Genomic DNA, 18,010 nt, shown 5'->3' with positions numbered 1-18,010 from the left:
ATGTCTTGACTGGGCCCAAGAAAACCTTCTCCTCGGGTACATGATGTTCATCTGATCTTATTATTGTAGTGCATTATAGAGACAAGATCATTTCTCTCCTCTTCCAGACCTTTGAACTCACTCTGACAAGGTTTCTGTGTTTTCTCCATCCCTGAGATGTCAAACAAGATTACTGAAGTGTCTGTTCTCAGGAGCAAAAATTCCAGATGTCCGCCGAACACTCAAATATATCATAAAACATGATCCATTAACATTTACGTCTGCAAGTGTCATGAGCCTGCTGTCCATAGGGACACTGTTTAACGCATAGTTTGTTTAAAAATAAAAACGTTCTGAAATATAGCTGCAGGTAAATGCCAAATGAAAATGCCTTCAGAAAGGTTTATTTGCACATTAAGAAAACATTGTCAAAAAATTGTCCCCCTTTTTAATTTCATATTTAATGCATAATATATTTTTTAATGACTTACTGACCACCAAACCAAAAATGTCAGAAATCTGGTCACCTTACTAACCGTCCCATAAGTTTGTGCCTAAACCTAAGTCAGTAAAAATATGCATATGCATGTCGACCGGTTAGCCTCCTTTGTGTTGCAACGCTATTGCAAACTGCACTGTATTATGTACACGCAAAATCGCCGGAGAACAGGTTGAAGAAAGAAATTTGCATTGTCCAAAAAAAGTAACTTAAGCAAAAAAACAAAAACAAGCTGCTGATTCTAAAATGACCCAAAAACGTGCAGCAGCAGTCAGTAACTTTAACAACTTTTACTTCTTGTCAGTTTCTTTTTGGCCAAGTTTTCTGTTCTCTCCCTGTGAACATGACCAAAGAGGAGGGAAGACTAAATCATGGCTGCAGGCGTGTTGCCTCAGCAGGGACGATGTTACAGGAGAAAAGTTCTGAAACAGATCTGAAAGCAGCACAGAATGACTGAGAGCTGCACTCACTTACATTCTGTTAGATTTACAGATTTTGAAATGTCACCTCAATTCTGTTTTTCCTTTTACATAAATATAACATTTCCACCGTAAATTGGTGCAGAAACTTTCTCCAGGATGCAGGAAATGAAGTGTAACTAATCTGTGCTTTATTATCATTTTTAAGTACAGTATTGGTGATGTATTTATTTAAGGGCAATACATCACAAATAGTCGTGTGTACAGCTGATGGAAACTATTTATCTGGTATTTATATATTCAGTGCATGTTTTGGAGCTCTCTTTTATTACCCTGTTTTCCATCTGTGTTTTTAAAGGAGCCATGCTCCTAATTTCATTCATGCTGTACATATTCCTGTGTTTCACTGAATGACAGTGAAAGAAACTCTTGAACTCTTGAAGAACTGTGGTGGAGCTGCTTCACCACTCCGGCACTTTTAGAACGTAATGCTTCATTAAAAAGATAATATGTGCATGACCCCAAATCCCATGAAGTAAGAGTTACTAATCCAGCTTTAAACATCTTAGAGTGCAAGAGGAGGACAGTGTTTGCACAGGGTCACTGGCTGGGGGGGTTCAAATGATGTAGGCTTAAGCTAATATTGGTGACAAACAGGTTAGAGCAGTCAGGACCTCCGTCATCTTGGCTTGAACTCAACGTGCTGCAGCCTGGCTGAGGAAGGGGCGGAGCCACCGCTGTAAAGGAAAAGGGGATGATTTAATTAATTATCATGTTTTCATAATCGTTAGAAGCCCTGAACGTCTTGGCAGCTCGCCTGGAGAGTCCTGTCTGTTTGGCTCCTGATTGGGTCTCATAAGTCATGCAAAGCAGAAACACAATGCTGCTGACAGAGTTTTTATATTTTATTAAAATAAAAATATTTTATAGATTTTTATTACAAGATTCTTTACCGTGCAAACCCCGTCATGCAGACTCTGTGCGGACTGGAACCAGCTCTCAGTGAGTCAACACGGCAGCTGGACAGCTTGGCCTTATGAACCTCCCTGTGGTTCCTGTTGTAGAAAAAGACAAAATCATTACTTGGCAGAATTATGTCTTTCTTTCGGGGGAAACCCACGCAAACACGGGGAGAACATGCAAACTCTTTAGAGAAAGGCCCGGGCTGAGCGAGGTCTGAACCCAGGACCTTGCTGCTGTGAGGCCGCAGTGCTGCCCATTAAAAGAGGTGAACAAGCAGGGTTCAGGTGGGAGAGATGTGAGAACTGAGAAAACAGGTTAGAGAGCTGATATACATGAGTGCATGTGACTGGATTAGAGAGGCACAGGTGGCTGAAATGAGGGAAGCGCAGGTGGTTGAATAAGTGAGAGAGGCTTGTTCCTGTTCCTGAACCTCAGTTTACAGAACTCCGTTTAAAGACAAAGTGTGCTCACCTTCTGTTCACTCACTTTGCATTCTGGTAATTCATCAATATAACGTGTTAACATGTCTATTTTTGAAAGCATTCCCACTTTACAGGATTTTTTACACCGACTTGAGACCTTTGCACCTTTGTAGTGTGTAAAATAACTTGTGTTTTTGTTTGTGTCCCTGAAATGTGTCATGGAATCCCATGTTGCCAAATGTTTGGTATGACGCTGATATAGAAACTTACAAAAAGTAGTTTTTCTTTGAACTGACTCCTACTGAGCTTCCAGAGATGATCGCTCTGCGTCTGTCTGCAGACGATGAATGAATGTGGTTTCACGTCAAATGTTATGTTACCAGCAATAAGGTGCAGAAATCCAGTTTGTTGTCAGTGATCACCCTCAGTCTGTTGGCGTTTGCAGCCCAGAGAACATCTGAAGGCTTTGGGGTCAGGTTTATTCCAGAGGATTTGCAGTTTGAAGAAACAGCAGTGGAGTCCTGGTTCCTGCGTGGACCGGGTTTTGGACCAGGAGCGCTCATCCCGTCTGACCCATGTCCAGAGAGTGTCGTCTCCATCAGGAGTAGGTTTCCCGGGCAGGAGGATCGGATGGCAGCGGCTGAAACCAGATCCAGCTGGGCGATTATGTGAGGTGTTTTTCCGACAGCTCAGCTGCCAAATGAGAGGCTTGTTGTCTCCACGGTTCTGTTGGTTACAGTGTGAGGTGTGAAGGGTTTACTGTAGATATCAGTTACACGTGCTGCTTTAGGACTCCATATGTTCACCTGGCTCCTGTTGGTCTGCCATCTTATCCAGACTCAGATGAAACAATCAGTTTAGCTTAGCACAAAGACTGTTAGCAGGGGGAGCTGTTAGCTTAGCTCCATCAAAAGAGAAAACATCCACCTTCAACCAGCTCCGACTCTGATTCACATGTTGTTCCATGTTAGCTAACAAGCTACTCAATTCAAATCAATCTAGCTTTATTGGCATCAATGTAAAGGAAAAAAGAAAAAAAGAAAGAAAGAAAAGTGTGTTAGAATAAATAAATAAATATATTAAAAATAAAGTAAATAAAAATGTAAACATGTGTTTGTTTGTGTGTGTAAATAAATAAATAATATATTAAAAATAAAATAAATAAAACAGTAAACGTCTGTGTATAAATAAATAAATAAATATATTAAAAATAAAGTAAATAAAACAGTAAACATGTGTTTGTTTGTGTGTGTAAATAAATAAATAAATATATTAAAAATAAAATAAATAAAACAGTAAACGTCTGTGTATAAATAAATAAATATATTAAAATATAGTAAATAAAACAGTAAACATGTGTTTGTTTGTGTGTGTAAATAAATAAATAATATGTTAAAAATAAAGTAAATAAAACAGTAAACATGTGTTTGTTTGTGTGTGTAAATAAATAAATAAATATATTAAAAATAAAATAAATAAAACAGTAAACGTCTGTGTATAAATAAATAAATATATTAAAAATTAAGTAAATAAAACAGTAAACGTGTGTTTGTGTGTGTAAATAAATAAATATATTAAAAATAAAATAAACAAAACAGTAAACGTGTGCGTTTAAAATAAGTAGATAAATATATTAAAAATAAATAAAACAGTAAATGTGTGTTTGTTTGTGTAAATAAATAAATATAAAAAAATTAAGTAAATAAAACAGTAAACTTGTGTTTGTTTGTGTGTGTAAATAAATAAATAAATATATTAAAAATAAAGTAAATAAAACAGTAAACGTGTGTTTGTTTGTGTAAATAAATAAATATATTAAAAATAAAGTAAATAAAACAGTAAACTTGTGTTTGTTTGTGTGTGTAAATAAATAAATATATTCAAAAATAAAGTAAATAAAACAGTAAACGTGTGTTTGTGTGTGTAAATAAATAAATAAATATATTAAAAATAAAATAAACAAAACAGTAAACTTGTGCGTTTAAAATAAGTAAATAATATATTAAAAATAAATAAAACAGTAAATGTGTGTTTGTTTGTGTAAATAAATAAATATATAAAAAATAAGTAAATAAAACAGTAAACTTGTGTTTGTTTGTGTGTGTAAATAAATAAATAAATATATTCAAAATAAAGTAAATAAAACAGTAAACGTGTGTTTGTTTGTGTAAATAAATAAATATATTAAAATAAAGTAAATAAAACAGTAAACTTGTGTTTGTTTGTGTGTGTAAATAAATAAATATATTCAAAATAAAGTAAATAAAACAGTAAACATGTGTTTGAGTGTGTAAATAAATATATTAAAATAAAGTACATAAAACAGTAAACGTGTGTGTGTATTCCGTCCGTCCTGTGGTCAGCTGGTTTAGCTGACAGTAGATTTAGTGCCGAGCTCAAACCAACAACCCCCCTGAAGTTCAGATGTTCAGTCTCTGCTCCTAGTTGGTTAAGAAATAGCTTCAGTGCTAACTGCTGCTTACACCACAATGTTTACTTTTTACATTTCTGTTTCCACACCAGAGATAGCGGCCAGAGGATCACAGACGTTAGACAGAACCGGTATTACTGCTTGTTGAGATGTGAAAAGATGGAAACATTTCAACAGAATTAACGACAAGAGACAAGAGACACAAAGCAGACGTCAGCTCCTGTCCAACAAAGAGAATACAGCATTGAAATCCTATTATTACTGCTGTAACTATGACTTCTACATTTACTACTGTCATTTGGACCGAGTCCTTTTCTCCTGTGTTTTATTGCACGCAGCCAGTGTGCTCTGTAAAATATTCTTACCATAATCAGGCCTGCTATTCACTGACAAACACCAAACCTGTGAAGAAGGTTTCAAACAGCCGAGGTGATGTGAGAGGGCTGGAGGGGGGATGGAGGGAGGAAGGGGAAAGGATGAGGGGAGCCGTCTCTTCGGGGGTTGGTGTTACAGTAGACCCTCTTGTCCCTGTATGCAGATGACGAGGTGTGCTGAAGGACTTTATGTGCAGAATTGATAAAATAAGAAAATATTTTCCTTTATTGATCCTCCACAGGGGAAACACAATGAAACACACAACAATGAAAGTACTGGAGTGGAGTCAGTTAGCATGTAGGTACCAACTAAATTTGGCACTAACTACCAGTTATAAGAGGCCTAATATAATAATAATAATAATAAAACAAATAATAAAAATAAAATAAAACAAATAATAAAATAATAATAAAACAATAATAATAATACATAATGTATTCTGACGTCACATCTACAACAAACAAAACGCCAATAAACCAGCTGAGGTTCATGTTACTGAAGTGTTACTACTGATGATGCTGCTGTTGTTGTTGTTGATGATGGAAACGGAGCTGCTGCCGGTTGTCATGGTGATAAAGGAGTCACGCTGGTCACGCTGTCCGGCTCACGCGGAACCTCCAGACCTCCAGCGGAGCGCAGCGGGCCAGCAGCCGCTGTGAGCGGAGCGCCGGGCGTGTCTCACCTGTCTCACCTGTCTCACCTCGGCTGATGGGGATTCCGGTTTTTCAGGTCAGCTCCTCCTGGTTTAAACTGCAGCAGCTCTGAGTCCCTCTTCAGTCTGAGCAGCAGCAGCAGCAGCAGGATGGCCTCCAACACCGCCACCATGGGAAACCTGCCCAGCGGGGCCGGAATATGTACGACCATCCCCGACATCCTCTACCTGCCCGAACTGGTAAGAAACAGCAGCTGCCCGACACACTGGCACTTTACTGGGGCTGCTTCATCGTCTTTGTCTTGGCTCAACGGCGCGGCCGCTTTTACGCAGCTTTTACGCACGGACGGAAACATCTCGGGTTATCTAGCCGAACCGAGTTTAAATGAGTAAACCAAAACCAGTGAGTCTGACTGCGGTCTGCAGAAAATGGCAGAAGTTTTAATGGTGTTGCTGGTTTGGTGATCGGTGAACACGTGTTCAGTCACGTCGTTTTTACGTTTAAATCCTGTTTCCTTAATTATTTCACATCCAGTAACAGATTCAGCTGCACAGTTCTGTGTTTTTATTTCCAAGAATTTCACCACATTTCCTTTAACAAGAAATTATTTCGTTTCTTGTTATTGGCTTATTGCAGGATGTAGTGTCGTCGTTCCGAACCTCAGAGCTTCACAGGGTTTATCTGGACACTCCCTGATGTAAATGTGCACAGTGTGGCTTCAAGACAACAGCTGAACAAAATGAGTGAAGAGATTCTGATGCCTTTAAAATATATTGATACAGAAACAGAAGAAAGATCAAGAGTGAAATAAGTGAAACCTTGATTTAGTTCTGACCTCTCTGAACATCCAAACTACTGTACAGTTACTCCACTGAATACCTGACTTACAGAGAACCAGAGAACTCATTCAGAGGAGGAGAATCTTTAGATTTAAAAAATATGTTTGAAAGAGTCAGGGGCCGGAGGATCAGGCGTGACGTAAACAGCAGCTGATGTGAAAAGAACACACAAGACAGACGTCGGCACTGAGGAGGAGGCCTGCAGGCGTTACACACACACACACACACACACACACACACACACACACACAGCGGTGTGGCTCTTTAACCTGATTCTACCCTGAACCCTAAAACCAGCCCTTTAAACTTGTGGGGTCCAGCGTTTTGGTCCCCACAAAGCCGGTCGGCCCTCACAACGTGCAGTGGAATCCTGGTTTTTGGACCCCGTGAATATCTAAAAACAGCAGGTGGAGTCTGGCTCCATGAATAATGCAGCCTGTCAATCATCAGAGATGCAGCAAACAACAGCAGCCATGCGGGCCGAACTGGAAAAACAGGCGGGACAAAATAATGGAGACACTGGAGCAAGTGAGTTAAAGGTCGAGAGGGAGCAGCAGTGAATTATAGTTCTTTTCAGCTGTTCTAATGCGCAAATAAACAGGGCCGCACCTCCACCAACCTCCGCCAACCTCCATCAACCTACGCCAACCTCCGCCAACCTACACCAACCTCCGCCAACCTCCGCCAACCTCCGCCAACCTACACCAACCTCCGCCAAACTCCACCAACCTACACCAACCTACACCAACCTCCGCCAAACTCCACCAACCTACACCAACCTACGCCAACCTCCGCCAACCTACGCCAACCTACACCAACCTCCGCCAAACTCCACCAACCTACACCAACCTACGCCAACCTCCGCCAACCTACGCCAACCTCCACCAACCTCCGCCAAACTCCACCAACCTACGCCAACCTACGCCAACCTCCGCCAACCTACACCAACCTACACCAACCTACACCAACCTACACCAACCTCCACCCCTCACGCCCAGAAAAGTCCTGAACCACTAAATAATACCTAAACCCAGGCAGTGTTGGTGGAGTTTGTCGGGTGCCTGTAGTTTGCTGGGTGTCAATAGCTTCAGTGCCCGGGGGCCCTTGGAGGTACTAATCCGGCCTTGGTTGTAGCTCACATATTCAACCTGACTGGACCTGTGTAGCACGTTCTGTTATTTTAGTTAAAGGTATAAAATAACGTACAGAAAACCGTAATGACCAAACCAAATTTTTTCTCACGCCAGCATCTTTCTTCAATTCTTTGCAATGGGAGCAGCGTGACGAGGGGAAAAACGCTGCGCTCGTCACTTTTTACTCATCTGTCCAATCACAGTAGAGGAGGGGCGGGACAAACACCACACCGTAGCAACGTCCAACCTCAGCTCTAAACCAAACGGTGAAATGCTACTCGCCAAGATGTTTCCTCATCTCATGAACCCACATACGGCGAGTCCGTCCTCTCCGCCTGCTTCAGCCTTCTCTGCATACAGAGCGAGGACTCTACTCTGTGTTGACATTTTTACCTCCAGTAAAGTAAAGTAGAACTACTTGTAACAAATGTATCATAGCAACCAAAGCAGTTGGAAAAATCGCTGTGCCTCTGAAACGCCCGCTAGCGCTCCCTGCTGGGCGTTTTCAGAAGAGCCGCTGGTGTTTTCAGCTGGTAAAAAAACGCTTTGGTGGACACGGGCCCTCAGCCGCCAGATTCTGAAAGGCTGAAATCCCTTCGAGACGCTCTCTGTAATCGATCCCCAGTGTGCAGATGATGGTACCTGCCGACGAGCTTGAGTTGCCTCGTTCTGTTTGTTCACTTCTGTCTTTTTCCCTTTCTTTCCTAAAGTTAGCTAACGTTAACTTACTGAGGCTGAGCTCAGCTGCTAGAGTAACTTCTTTCTCTTCCTTATCCATCTTTCTCCTGGCAGCGCCGCTCAGCTTTCAGCTGCTACCGCTTCCATTTTCACGAACACTAACGTTACAGATACACCAATCTGACCGTGGATCAGTTACAAATGAATTCCACCGTTTTAATCTCAACTTGTTCTTACAAAAACTGATCTTGAATCAGTACGGTGCGAACCGTAGTGTGTGAAGTGCACTGTGGCCTGCGTCCAATCATTACCTGGCCAGTCATTAAACTGACAATCATGATGAGAGTTTGGCGGCACGGTGGTCCAGTGGATAGCACTGTGGGCTCACAGCAAGAAGGTCGCGGGTTCAACCCCTGTTGCCCTGGTCTTTCTGTTTGCATGTTCTCCCCGTGTCTGCGTGGGTTCATTAGTGACCCTAAATTGTCTTTAGGTGTGACTGCCCCCCATGACCCTGTAAACAGCCTCCATCACAGAGGGCCCCAGTACCATATAGGGGCCCTTGGGCAGGGAAATGAACACAAAGGCCTGTTGTGGAAAAGTCCAGTTTGGCCTCACGAAGTTCACACAGTATAAATAGTCAGACCGACACGGTACGACCACCAAACACTATGCTGACACATTTCTGCTGCGTTTTGATGAATGTGACACTAAACAGTGAAACTTGCAGTTTAAAACTGATTTATTGACTGACTTGAATTTAATCTGCAACCATTTTGATCATTTGTGTCATTTCTTTAAAACATCACGTCTCCAAAGTTTCAGATTTTCTCTGTTTTACGTCATTTTAAATTGAATCCCTGTCACTATTTTCTGACAATGTATAGACGAAACAATTGATCGATTAATCCAGACGATAATCAGCAGACTAGCCGATAAAGAAAAGGAGCATTAGTTGCAGTGCATTGAGTAGAATAGGTTTGCTAGCTGGACGATCAGCTGTGTCTCATGAGTCTCTGGTGTTCCTGCAGATCTTCGGGGGTCTGGTGTGGATCCTGGTGGCGTGCACGCTGGTGGTGCCGGCGAACCCTCAGGCCTGGGTCATGTTCGTCTCCATCTTCTGCTTCGTCATGACTTTTATCTGGTTGCTGGTGTTCGCCTGCGGGATGCACAACAACAGAAGCAGCTGGGCTGCAGCGGTAAGTCATTTTAACCTTCGACTCACTGCTCTTCTACCCACAATCCTGTGCAGGGAAGATTAAAACGCCTGGTTTGAATAAAAGCTCAGCTTTAGGCAGTGAAAGGTTTGTCTGTGACAGTTTCAGTGTCGACCAGCAGAGATAATCAGGCAGAGACGGAGCTGCACTTTCTAACCTCAGGCCCGAAATATAAAACACTAAGAAACAAACATTTCACAAATATACCCCGAATTCAGATCTCTAGCAGACTCACAGAAACTCCCCGATTTACTGGGAGAAATGCCAGAATGTCAAATAAGTGCTGCAAAATATGTCTGAGGACAACCAGTGGAAACTCAGACTGATAAATAACTGTGCTCATTTTCAAACTATTATTATTTTGATTGTTTGATATTTTAGTAATTGTTCCTTTATTTGTATTTTGTTTTTCAATGTCACATTAGATTTTTTCAGTTCGTCTTTTTTTTAATTAATTAATTAATTTTATTTAATTTCTTATTAACAAACACAACTTTTACTCATTTATTTACAGCTTTAGCAATATTGTTGTTATACTTTCATGCCAATGAAGCTGATTAGTGATTGTAAAAGTGTAATCCACCACAGCATCAGAGGAGCTCTTTAAAGCATTAAAATATAAAGACACACAACGAAGGTAATCTGGTCATTTCTGGCTGATCCTGAACTCAGATTCTGGAGCATCTCTCAACACCTGAGAGATCACAACACAACAAACTAACAACCTGAAGCCAAACAAACCGTCAGTGTGATAAACCGCATGTTTGAGAGTTTTGACTCGGTGCCAGTGCAAACAATGAACGTCGCTCTCACCACATACTTTTGTCTCACGCTCGTCTTTTGTCTTCCTCCTCCTCGTCTGTCAGGACTTTGCGTATCACGGCATCGCTGCCTTCTTCTACCTCAGCGCTTCAGTGGCTTTGGCCAAAGTGACCCTGGACATGAACAATGGGACCAACAACAGGAACTACAAGCTGGACATCTCTGCAGTGGTGAGTCCTGAACCGGCAGTCCTGGTTGTTTTTCTTGAGCTCTAAACCAGCTGAGAGACCCTCTGATTGGCTCTTGACAGTTACTAAACAAAACGTCTCCAGCAGGAGTCCTAAACATGTGTTCAAACTTACACAAAGGCAACAACTTTGAACTTTCCTTTTGCTCTACGCAGCAGTCAGGAAACTGTTCTGCTCGGCTGCACGTGCCTACAGCTGTCACCTCGTTTTTACCACACTTAGCTGAAACTGGAGCACAGCTCCGCCTCTTAATCTGCCAAACACACTCCATCCGAGACAAACATAAAATATTTCTAAATTAAGTGCCATCTCTCCTGACAGGTCTTCTCCTACGTGGCGACCCTCCTCTACTTCATCCACACCATCCTGTCGGCCATCCGATGGAAATCTTTCTAGAGGTTTCCTCCCGCAGAGCCTTGTGATCCAGAACAGGACTGATTCTTTTTCTTAAAGCGTGTACATGATGGGGGGGGGGGGCTGTCAGGCTGTGAAGCAACATCTGGATCACCGCAGCAGCTGTCAGCGTCCGGCTGTCAGGAGTAGGCGGGACTTCAGGGATGTGAAGTGATGAATGACAGTTTGGGTCATCAGATCCAGAAACTCATCAGCATTTAGTCCACACACAGCGGAGCCTGCTGGCTTCACAAACGAGCAGCAAGCTGAATCAACAGAGAGTCACAAAATGTTTTTAACTTATATTCTTCATCTCACTGGTTTTTCCTGCCCAGCTGTTTCTGGGGGTTTCTGTTATTTTGTCCACCCTCACATGTTGTGGCTTCCTGGTCTGGAGCGTCTGTCCTGGGGTAACTTCTCTCATGTTTCCTGTAATAAACGAGTGTTGTTGGTTTCCTCTCAGCTGATTGAAGAAAGGCTCTGATGTGGCTGCTTTTATATTTTTATAAGTTTCTAAACAAGATAATTTAATTAGTGCGGATCAGAACAGGAAAGGATGGAAACTGTGTGAAGCACTGCTGAAACTGCTGACTCTTCTGATTATGAATAAAAGTGTTTGTTTTGAAACTTTATTGACTTTATTCAACTAATCAGTTTGCTTTCATTTACACCAACATGGACGGCGGCTCACTGGAGGTCAAGTCTAAAAATATAGCGTCTATATTTCCCCACCAGCTTGTCTTTCGGCAGCTACTTCTGAGAAACAAAAAGAGGCGCATGATGTTTAATCTGAGCTTCATTCACATTTCTGACAGAGCGGCTCAATCATGATGTGGTCAGTTGGTCTGTACTCAAAACCTCCTGCTGCTGTGGAGGAGGTGGAACAGTGGATAAGACACATGCCTTTGGTGTGAGCGACCAGAGTTCAACTCCCAATGTGTCCCTGAGACACTTAACCCCTTGTTGTTCCAGTGGCGTGTGCAGCAGCTGTAAGTTGCTTTGTGTAAATGTGTCAGCTAAATGAATGGGATGTACTGCATTTCGTAGTAGAACACAGTACTTTTTAAAGTACCTCTACCCTGATTGTTTTTGTTTACAGGACTAATTCAAAGGTTCACAGGTATTAACTTAACAGAAATGATTAACTAAACCACCGAAATAAGAGCCGTGCCAGCTGCTAAAAGAGTAAAACTCTTTAGTTCAATGTGTCTCATTAAACTGTCCACTGATGCCGACGGGCAGTTATGTCCAAATATTCAGTTTGGGGTAACGGAGGCCCAACCAGCGGCGCTGAGAGCTCGGCTCAACAACAGGAACCTGAAACCAGGTTTAATGGAGTCCAGCAGGGAGTAAACGCAGGAGGGCGGGTCAGTGAACTGCGGCTGTGATGTATAATTGATGAGGGAAGGCAGCAGGTGATAATAGCGGAGCATCTCTGTGAAACTGAAGACGACAGAAGCCGTGAGGCCGCAGCTGCTCTGTGAAGTTCACACCAATCACAGACAACAAACAGCTGAACTGTTGTTCATGTTTTGGGCCTCTTGGTGCTCAGAGAGGGAAATCGTCATATTTTAGAGAATAGTTATGTTTAGTTCTTTAAATCTGTAGGTCAGACCAAAGGCTCTCTCTCCTACTTCTCAAATTCAACAACCACATATATTAAATAAATGCAATGTAAGTCTCCTGAATATGGATCACTTAAAAAGCTCTAAGTGTCTCAGTTTTGTGGGGGGGGGTACTTGTGTAAATGTTGAGGTACTTGCACTTCAGGATTTTCCTTGTTGAGGGCTCCCCTACATTTCAAACCACCCTTTTGTTCTTATTGCTGTTTATCTGATCTGCTAGTTAAGAAAACGTCATGTTTTCAGTTTAGTAGGTTGTCTTGAGCATTCATAATATAATATAATATAATATATATATAATATATATATATATATATATAATATATATATAATATAATATAATATAATATAATATATATATATATATAATATATATAATATATATATATATATATAATATATATATATATATATATATATAATATAATATAATATATATATAATATATATAATATAATATAATATAATATAATATAATATAATATATATATATATATAATATAATATAATATAATATAATATAATATATAATATAATATAATATATATATATATATAATATAATATATATATAATATAATATAATATAATATATATATAATATAATAGTAATGACATATGTAATGGGTCACATCTTATTAGCACATGTAGATCATTTACGTTACATTTATTCATTTATTCATTTAGCCGACACTTTTATCCAAAGCAACTTACAAATGTTATACATGTCAGAGGTCAGAGGTCGCACGCCTCTGGAGCAACGAGGGGTTAAGTGTCTCGCTCGGGGACACAATTGTGGATGTAATTTATTTACAGTATTTTATATATTGATCAAATTGCAGTCTTAAGAAAAAGGTCAGTCTGTCCTCACAGTTGTAGTCCAGTCAGATTTCTGAAAGCTGAAACTACAGTATCACCCCTCACATTTATGTAAATATTTAAGCATTGGACATTTTCTCTTAGGGGTGTCCTCACTTTGTTGCCAGCGGTTTAGACATTAACGGCTGTGTGGTGTGTTATTTTGAGGGGACAGCAGATTTACACTGTTATACCAGCTGCACGCTCACATTACATTGTAGTAAAGTGTCATTTCTTCAGTGTTGAAACATGAATTACAGACATGTACTGACTTTGTGAGATACTGTGTGTCTAAAGAGGTTTTCATCCTGAGTCTGTCTGCTCAGGTCTAATGTGATTCTGTCTTTACTGTCCATGTTGTCCCTGAGAACCTCACTATAGGAATGAGACAGGACTGTCCCTGCGTACAAACCTCCATGAAGAAAAGGTTTGGTCTGGTGTGACAGAACAGGTCTGCAAAGAGTCCTGAACTCAGCCCCATCCAACACCTCTGGGATGCAACAAGTCCTCCAAACTCAGTAAAGAAAAAGCGCCGTCTGCAGAACAGCACAAAAAGTGAGTTGGACAGACGTGTCTCTAGCGCCTCCACGTGGCCACAGGAGCTCATTACAATCAACAGGAACGTGCCTGTGTCAGGTGGCAGCACGCCACACTGTCACGTGCTGCTGAGAGGTTCCTGTCCAGGTCTGATCTCACCACCAACTGTCCCCCTCATGTGTTTTTCCTCTGAAGGGCCTGTTGTATCATTGTCTGCAGAACACTGCAGGGTTTAAGATGAAATATATAATATAGAGAACAATGTAGTAACGTGCTGTTGGCTTTATGGACACCTGTGAACCCTCTAACCAATAGGATTGCTGTCGTAGGTTTCATTTTTGTTGCTTACGTTCATGTTCAGTGAAGGTGTGAGAGACGCTTTTAACTGATGCTTAAATATAAAGATAATCACTTGAACAGAGCCAACTCTGTATATTTCAGTCTTGTTTAGTGTAGTTGAGTCTGGAGTGGATATGTGATAACTTTTTCCCAGATGAACATGGCAACACTGATACCTAGTTTGGACACGTTACATCAACAAATAGAGCGTCCTGGTCTGGGGCTGCATGAGTGCCGCCGGCTCTGCGGGGGCTCCGGCTCACTGAGGGAACCATGAACGCCAACATGAACTGTGACAAACTGAAGCAGAGCCCCTCCCTTCAGAGTCCGGGCCGCAGGGCAGCGTTCCAACACGATAACGACCCCAAACACACCTCCAAGAACGACCGCCGCCTCGCTGAAGAAGCTGAGGGTAAAGGTGACGGACTGGCCGACACGTCTCCAGACCTGAACCCTACTGAGCATCTGTGGGACTCTTCAAACGGAAGGTGGAGGAGCGTAAGGTCTCTAACATCCACCAGCTCTGTGATGTGGAGGAGTGGAAGAGGACTCCAGAGGAAACCTGTGAAGTTCTGCTGAACTCCAGGCCCAAGAGGGTTAAAGCAGCGCTGGAAAATACTGGAGGCCACACAGAATATTGACTCTTTGGGTCCAATATGGACATTTTCACTTAATCAGATATTTCTAAAAATGTGAGGGTGGACTGTGCTGCTGTATATTTCACCAGACAGGATCCTGCTGTCGTTGATTGAAGTCGTTCATCTCGAGGTGGTTTCATTATTGCTGATTGATGAATCAGTTAATCATTCAGTCTGTGACGTGTCCATCTCAAGTTCACACAGCTCACGGTGTTTTTTATGACCAGACAGGAGAACGAAACTGAACCCTTACGTGGAAGAATTATTCACCCGTCAGAAATGACACAGCGGATCTGTGTACGCGAAGGTCGAGAGGTGAGTGTTTGTGCTCCAGGGATATAAGAACCATGTTGATGGAACATCTTGAGATTGAAATATTTCCTTTATTGCAGCTTGACATGTTTTCAAACAGTTTTTGAACAGTTCCCATCATGCTTTGGGTGATGTACACAGGAAGTGGAATGTTGCCGTGGAGTCTGCAGCCATCTTCACTTCCTTGTGTTGTTCAGGATCATTGTCCTGCTGATTTGGGGCAACAAGTTGAATCTGCACTCATGCTGAAAATAATAAATTACTCGACTGCTGTAGTTAACGTGTCTGTTCTGTGAGACTTCTTTACTGCATTTAAGAGGAAAATCTAGCACTTTTCATTACATTTATCTGATGGATGGAGTTAGTTTGAGTCATTTTTACTTATGCAATATTATGCAAATATGTCCAATAACTACATGACCAATATTCCAAATGCAAATTCAAACACTTTAAGATAATAAAAATCTGTATCTGAATTGCTGCCCATCCTTTTTTGTTCACTTGACGCCCGTACGCGGGTCCTTATGTGGCTCATGTGTAAAATAGATGTATTCTATTGTTTTGTGTGACGGTGTTTTCACACTGAGTAAAAAGTGTATAAATAAACACAAGGGAGTTTAATCGGTTAAAGATTTAGTGAACGTTTACTTGACGTTAGCCGACCTGATGTGGTGTTAGTAAAGTCACGCTCACGGCACCAAGGGCAGAAAAGTGGAAAGTAACTAAGTAGATTACAGTTCTGAGGTAATTCTACTTTACTTGAGTGTTTCCATTTTCTGCTTCTTGATACTTTGACTTCACTACATGTATCTGACAACTTTAGTTACTTTTTCACTTAATCACTTAATTGAATCATATTAGGAAGGATGACTTTAAAAGTACAGTATGAACAGATTTTATGAAAATAAAGTTGTAAAATAAAAAGCATTAGAATTTGAATACAACTAAATCTGTAATATTTCTAGCAATAAGTTGTAATATTTAGAGAATAAATTTCTAATATGACAAAGTGTAAAGCATGAAGAGCGTTTAGGAGCTTCAAGAAGAGCTATTTTTTATATCAACTGAGTTTATTTGTCACGTGTAATCATTAAGGTGCAATCACAGGACAATACAGTAGTAATATTAGAAAGATCTTTCCAACATGCAGTGACAACAAACATCTGGGATTTGTTCATTCACATTTATTTAACTGACAAAAGTACAAAGAAAAGATTTTCAATAGTTTACTGAGCAGCTGACTGGATTTTATTGCCTGCTGCACTCGAGTTGAAGTGAGATCTGTTTTAAGGTGGAGCTCTGAGCTGCAGATGTGGTTGAACTTCTGACTATATTTCCACTCCTGAGTTTATAACCTCTCTCTCTCTCTCTCTCTCTCTCTCTCTCTCTCTCTCTCTGTTTCCGTTATCCTGCTGCTGCGAGTCACATGACGCCCCGTGCTGCATTCACTGACTCGGATCAAAGTCGGTACACGAACGTTAACAGACACAAAAACGAACCGAACAAACGAGCTTTATTCAGTCAGACAGCAGAAACTATTTGAGATCAAATAACTAAACAACTAAATCTAACGAACATAGATGAAAGAATGAAAGTAAGGACACACGGGCAACTTTCTGAGCCATGTTGCTGGTGGCAGGTCCGACTGTGACCCAGTCACTAACGGACAGGTTGTCACATGAGACGCTGCCCCTCCTGCCTGTAAACACAGTGTTTCCCTCAGAATGACAGCGTATACAAATAGGATTTGACCCATTTTAAATAGAAACTAAATGTTAAATCAGCCTTGATTATGTGTCAGGCCGCCACAAATAAATCAGTGTGTGGGAAACGCCTCCTGTAGAGGTCGTCCAGCTGGATCTTTGCCTTGATGGAGGCCGGGGTGTCAGCATCTGGGACTGAAGGCTGCGGGACATGACGTGAGGCTGCACGCTGCAACGTCATCCTCACTTTGATCACGTCACAAGACCAGTAACAGCTTTTTTTTAATTTGGATTTTAATTTTTATTATTGTAGAAAACACTTAATGGCTTATTTCAACAAGCTGAAACATGAAACAGTGTTACAGTAATAATCTTTACTCATTGCCATTGATGGCAACGTTGCCCTGCACGATTGCTCTAGAAGTTGCTCAGAGTGTCATCAGCTAATAGGCAATACTTCCCAGAATACTCGTTGGTTGTTTGTTTCTTCAATAGCCTAGTTTTGCTTGTGTCATCAGTTTAACTTTATTAATGAGTCTTCTTCAAACATTAAACTTTAACTCTTCAGTGATGCGAAGTTAGTTTCCGACTCGCCAGGGGAAGTGAAAAGAAACCACTGTGCCGAGAGCTGTCAAATCTGGACTAGATCGATAGATATACATAGATAGATGTGTGAAAATGGAAAAAAAAATGCTATTTATGCGCTCTAGTGTGTTCCAGCCTACAGGAACTTTGTTTTAAAGAAACCTTAGTCTCTTTGGGACATTCTAGTCCAGATTTGACAGCAGAGCGGGTTTTGACCATGTTGTTGTATAATATTTATTATCTAAAAAGTCAGCCAAATAAAGTGATGCGGGTGAAATATAAAATAATTTTATATATTCGATGCTGGACTGAAATGATTCATTTTCACCACGTCACTGTCTTTTCTCCTTCACATTTCCTCCCGTCCGTGAAGGCAGCACGAGTCCTGGTTTATTAGATCGGGACAAGC

At 41.0% G+C, this 18,010-nt stretch overlaps 1 protein-coding gene across 1 annotated transcript; it reads left to right on the top strand.

Annotated features, from left to right (window-relative positions):
- Positions 1 to 5,824: 5,824 nt before the first annotated feature.
- On the top strand, positions 5,825 to 11,635 carry LOC119899976 (myelin and lymphocyte protein-like). Its single transcript, XM_038714808.1, has 4 exons — positions 5,825 to 5,980; positions 9,420 to 9,587; positions 10,472 to 10,597; positions 10,937 to 11,635. Exons 1-4 carry the CDS (start codon positions 5,891 to 5,893, stop codon positions 11,009 to 11,011), a joined length of 459 nt encoding a protein of 152 aa, XP_038570736.1. The 5' UTR covers positions 5,825 to 5,890; the 3' UTR covers positions 11,012 to 11,635.
- The last annotated feature ends 6,375 nt before the right edge of the window (positions 11,636 to 18,010 follow it).

The sequence above is a fragment of the Micropterus salmoides genome, unplaced genomic scaffold (assembly GCF_014851395.1).
Source record: "Micropterus salmoides isolate LMB-PRFRI ecotype aquatic unplaced genomic scaffold, ASM1485139v1 Ms_hic_scaffold_12, whole genome shotgun sequence".
Classification (NCBI taxonomy): Eukaryota; Metazoa; Chordata; class Actinopteri; order Centrarchiformes; family Centrarchidae; genus Micropterus; species Micropterus salmoides.
Note: the sequence above shows the minus strand (reverse complement) of the source record. Positions and strands in the feature narration are given on the sequence as shown.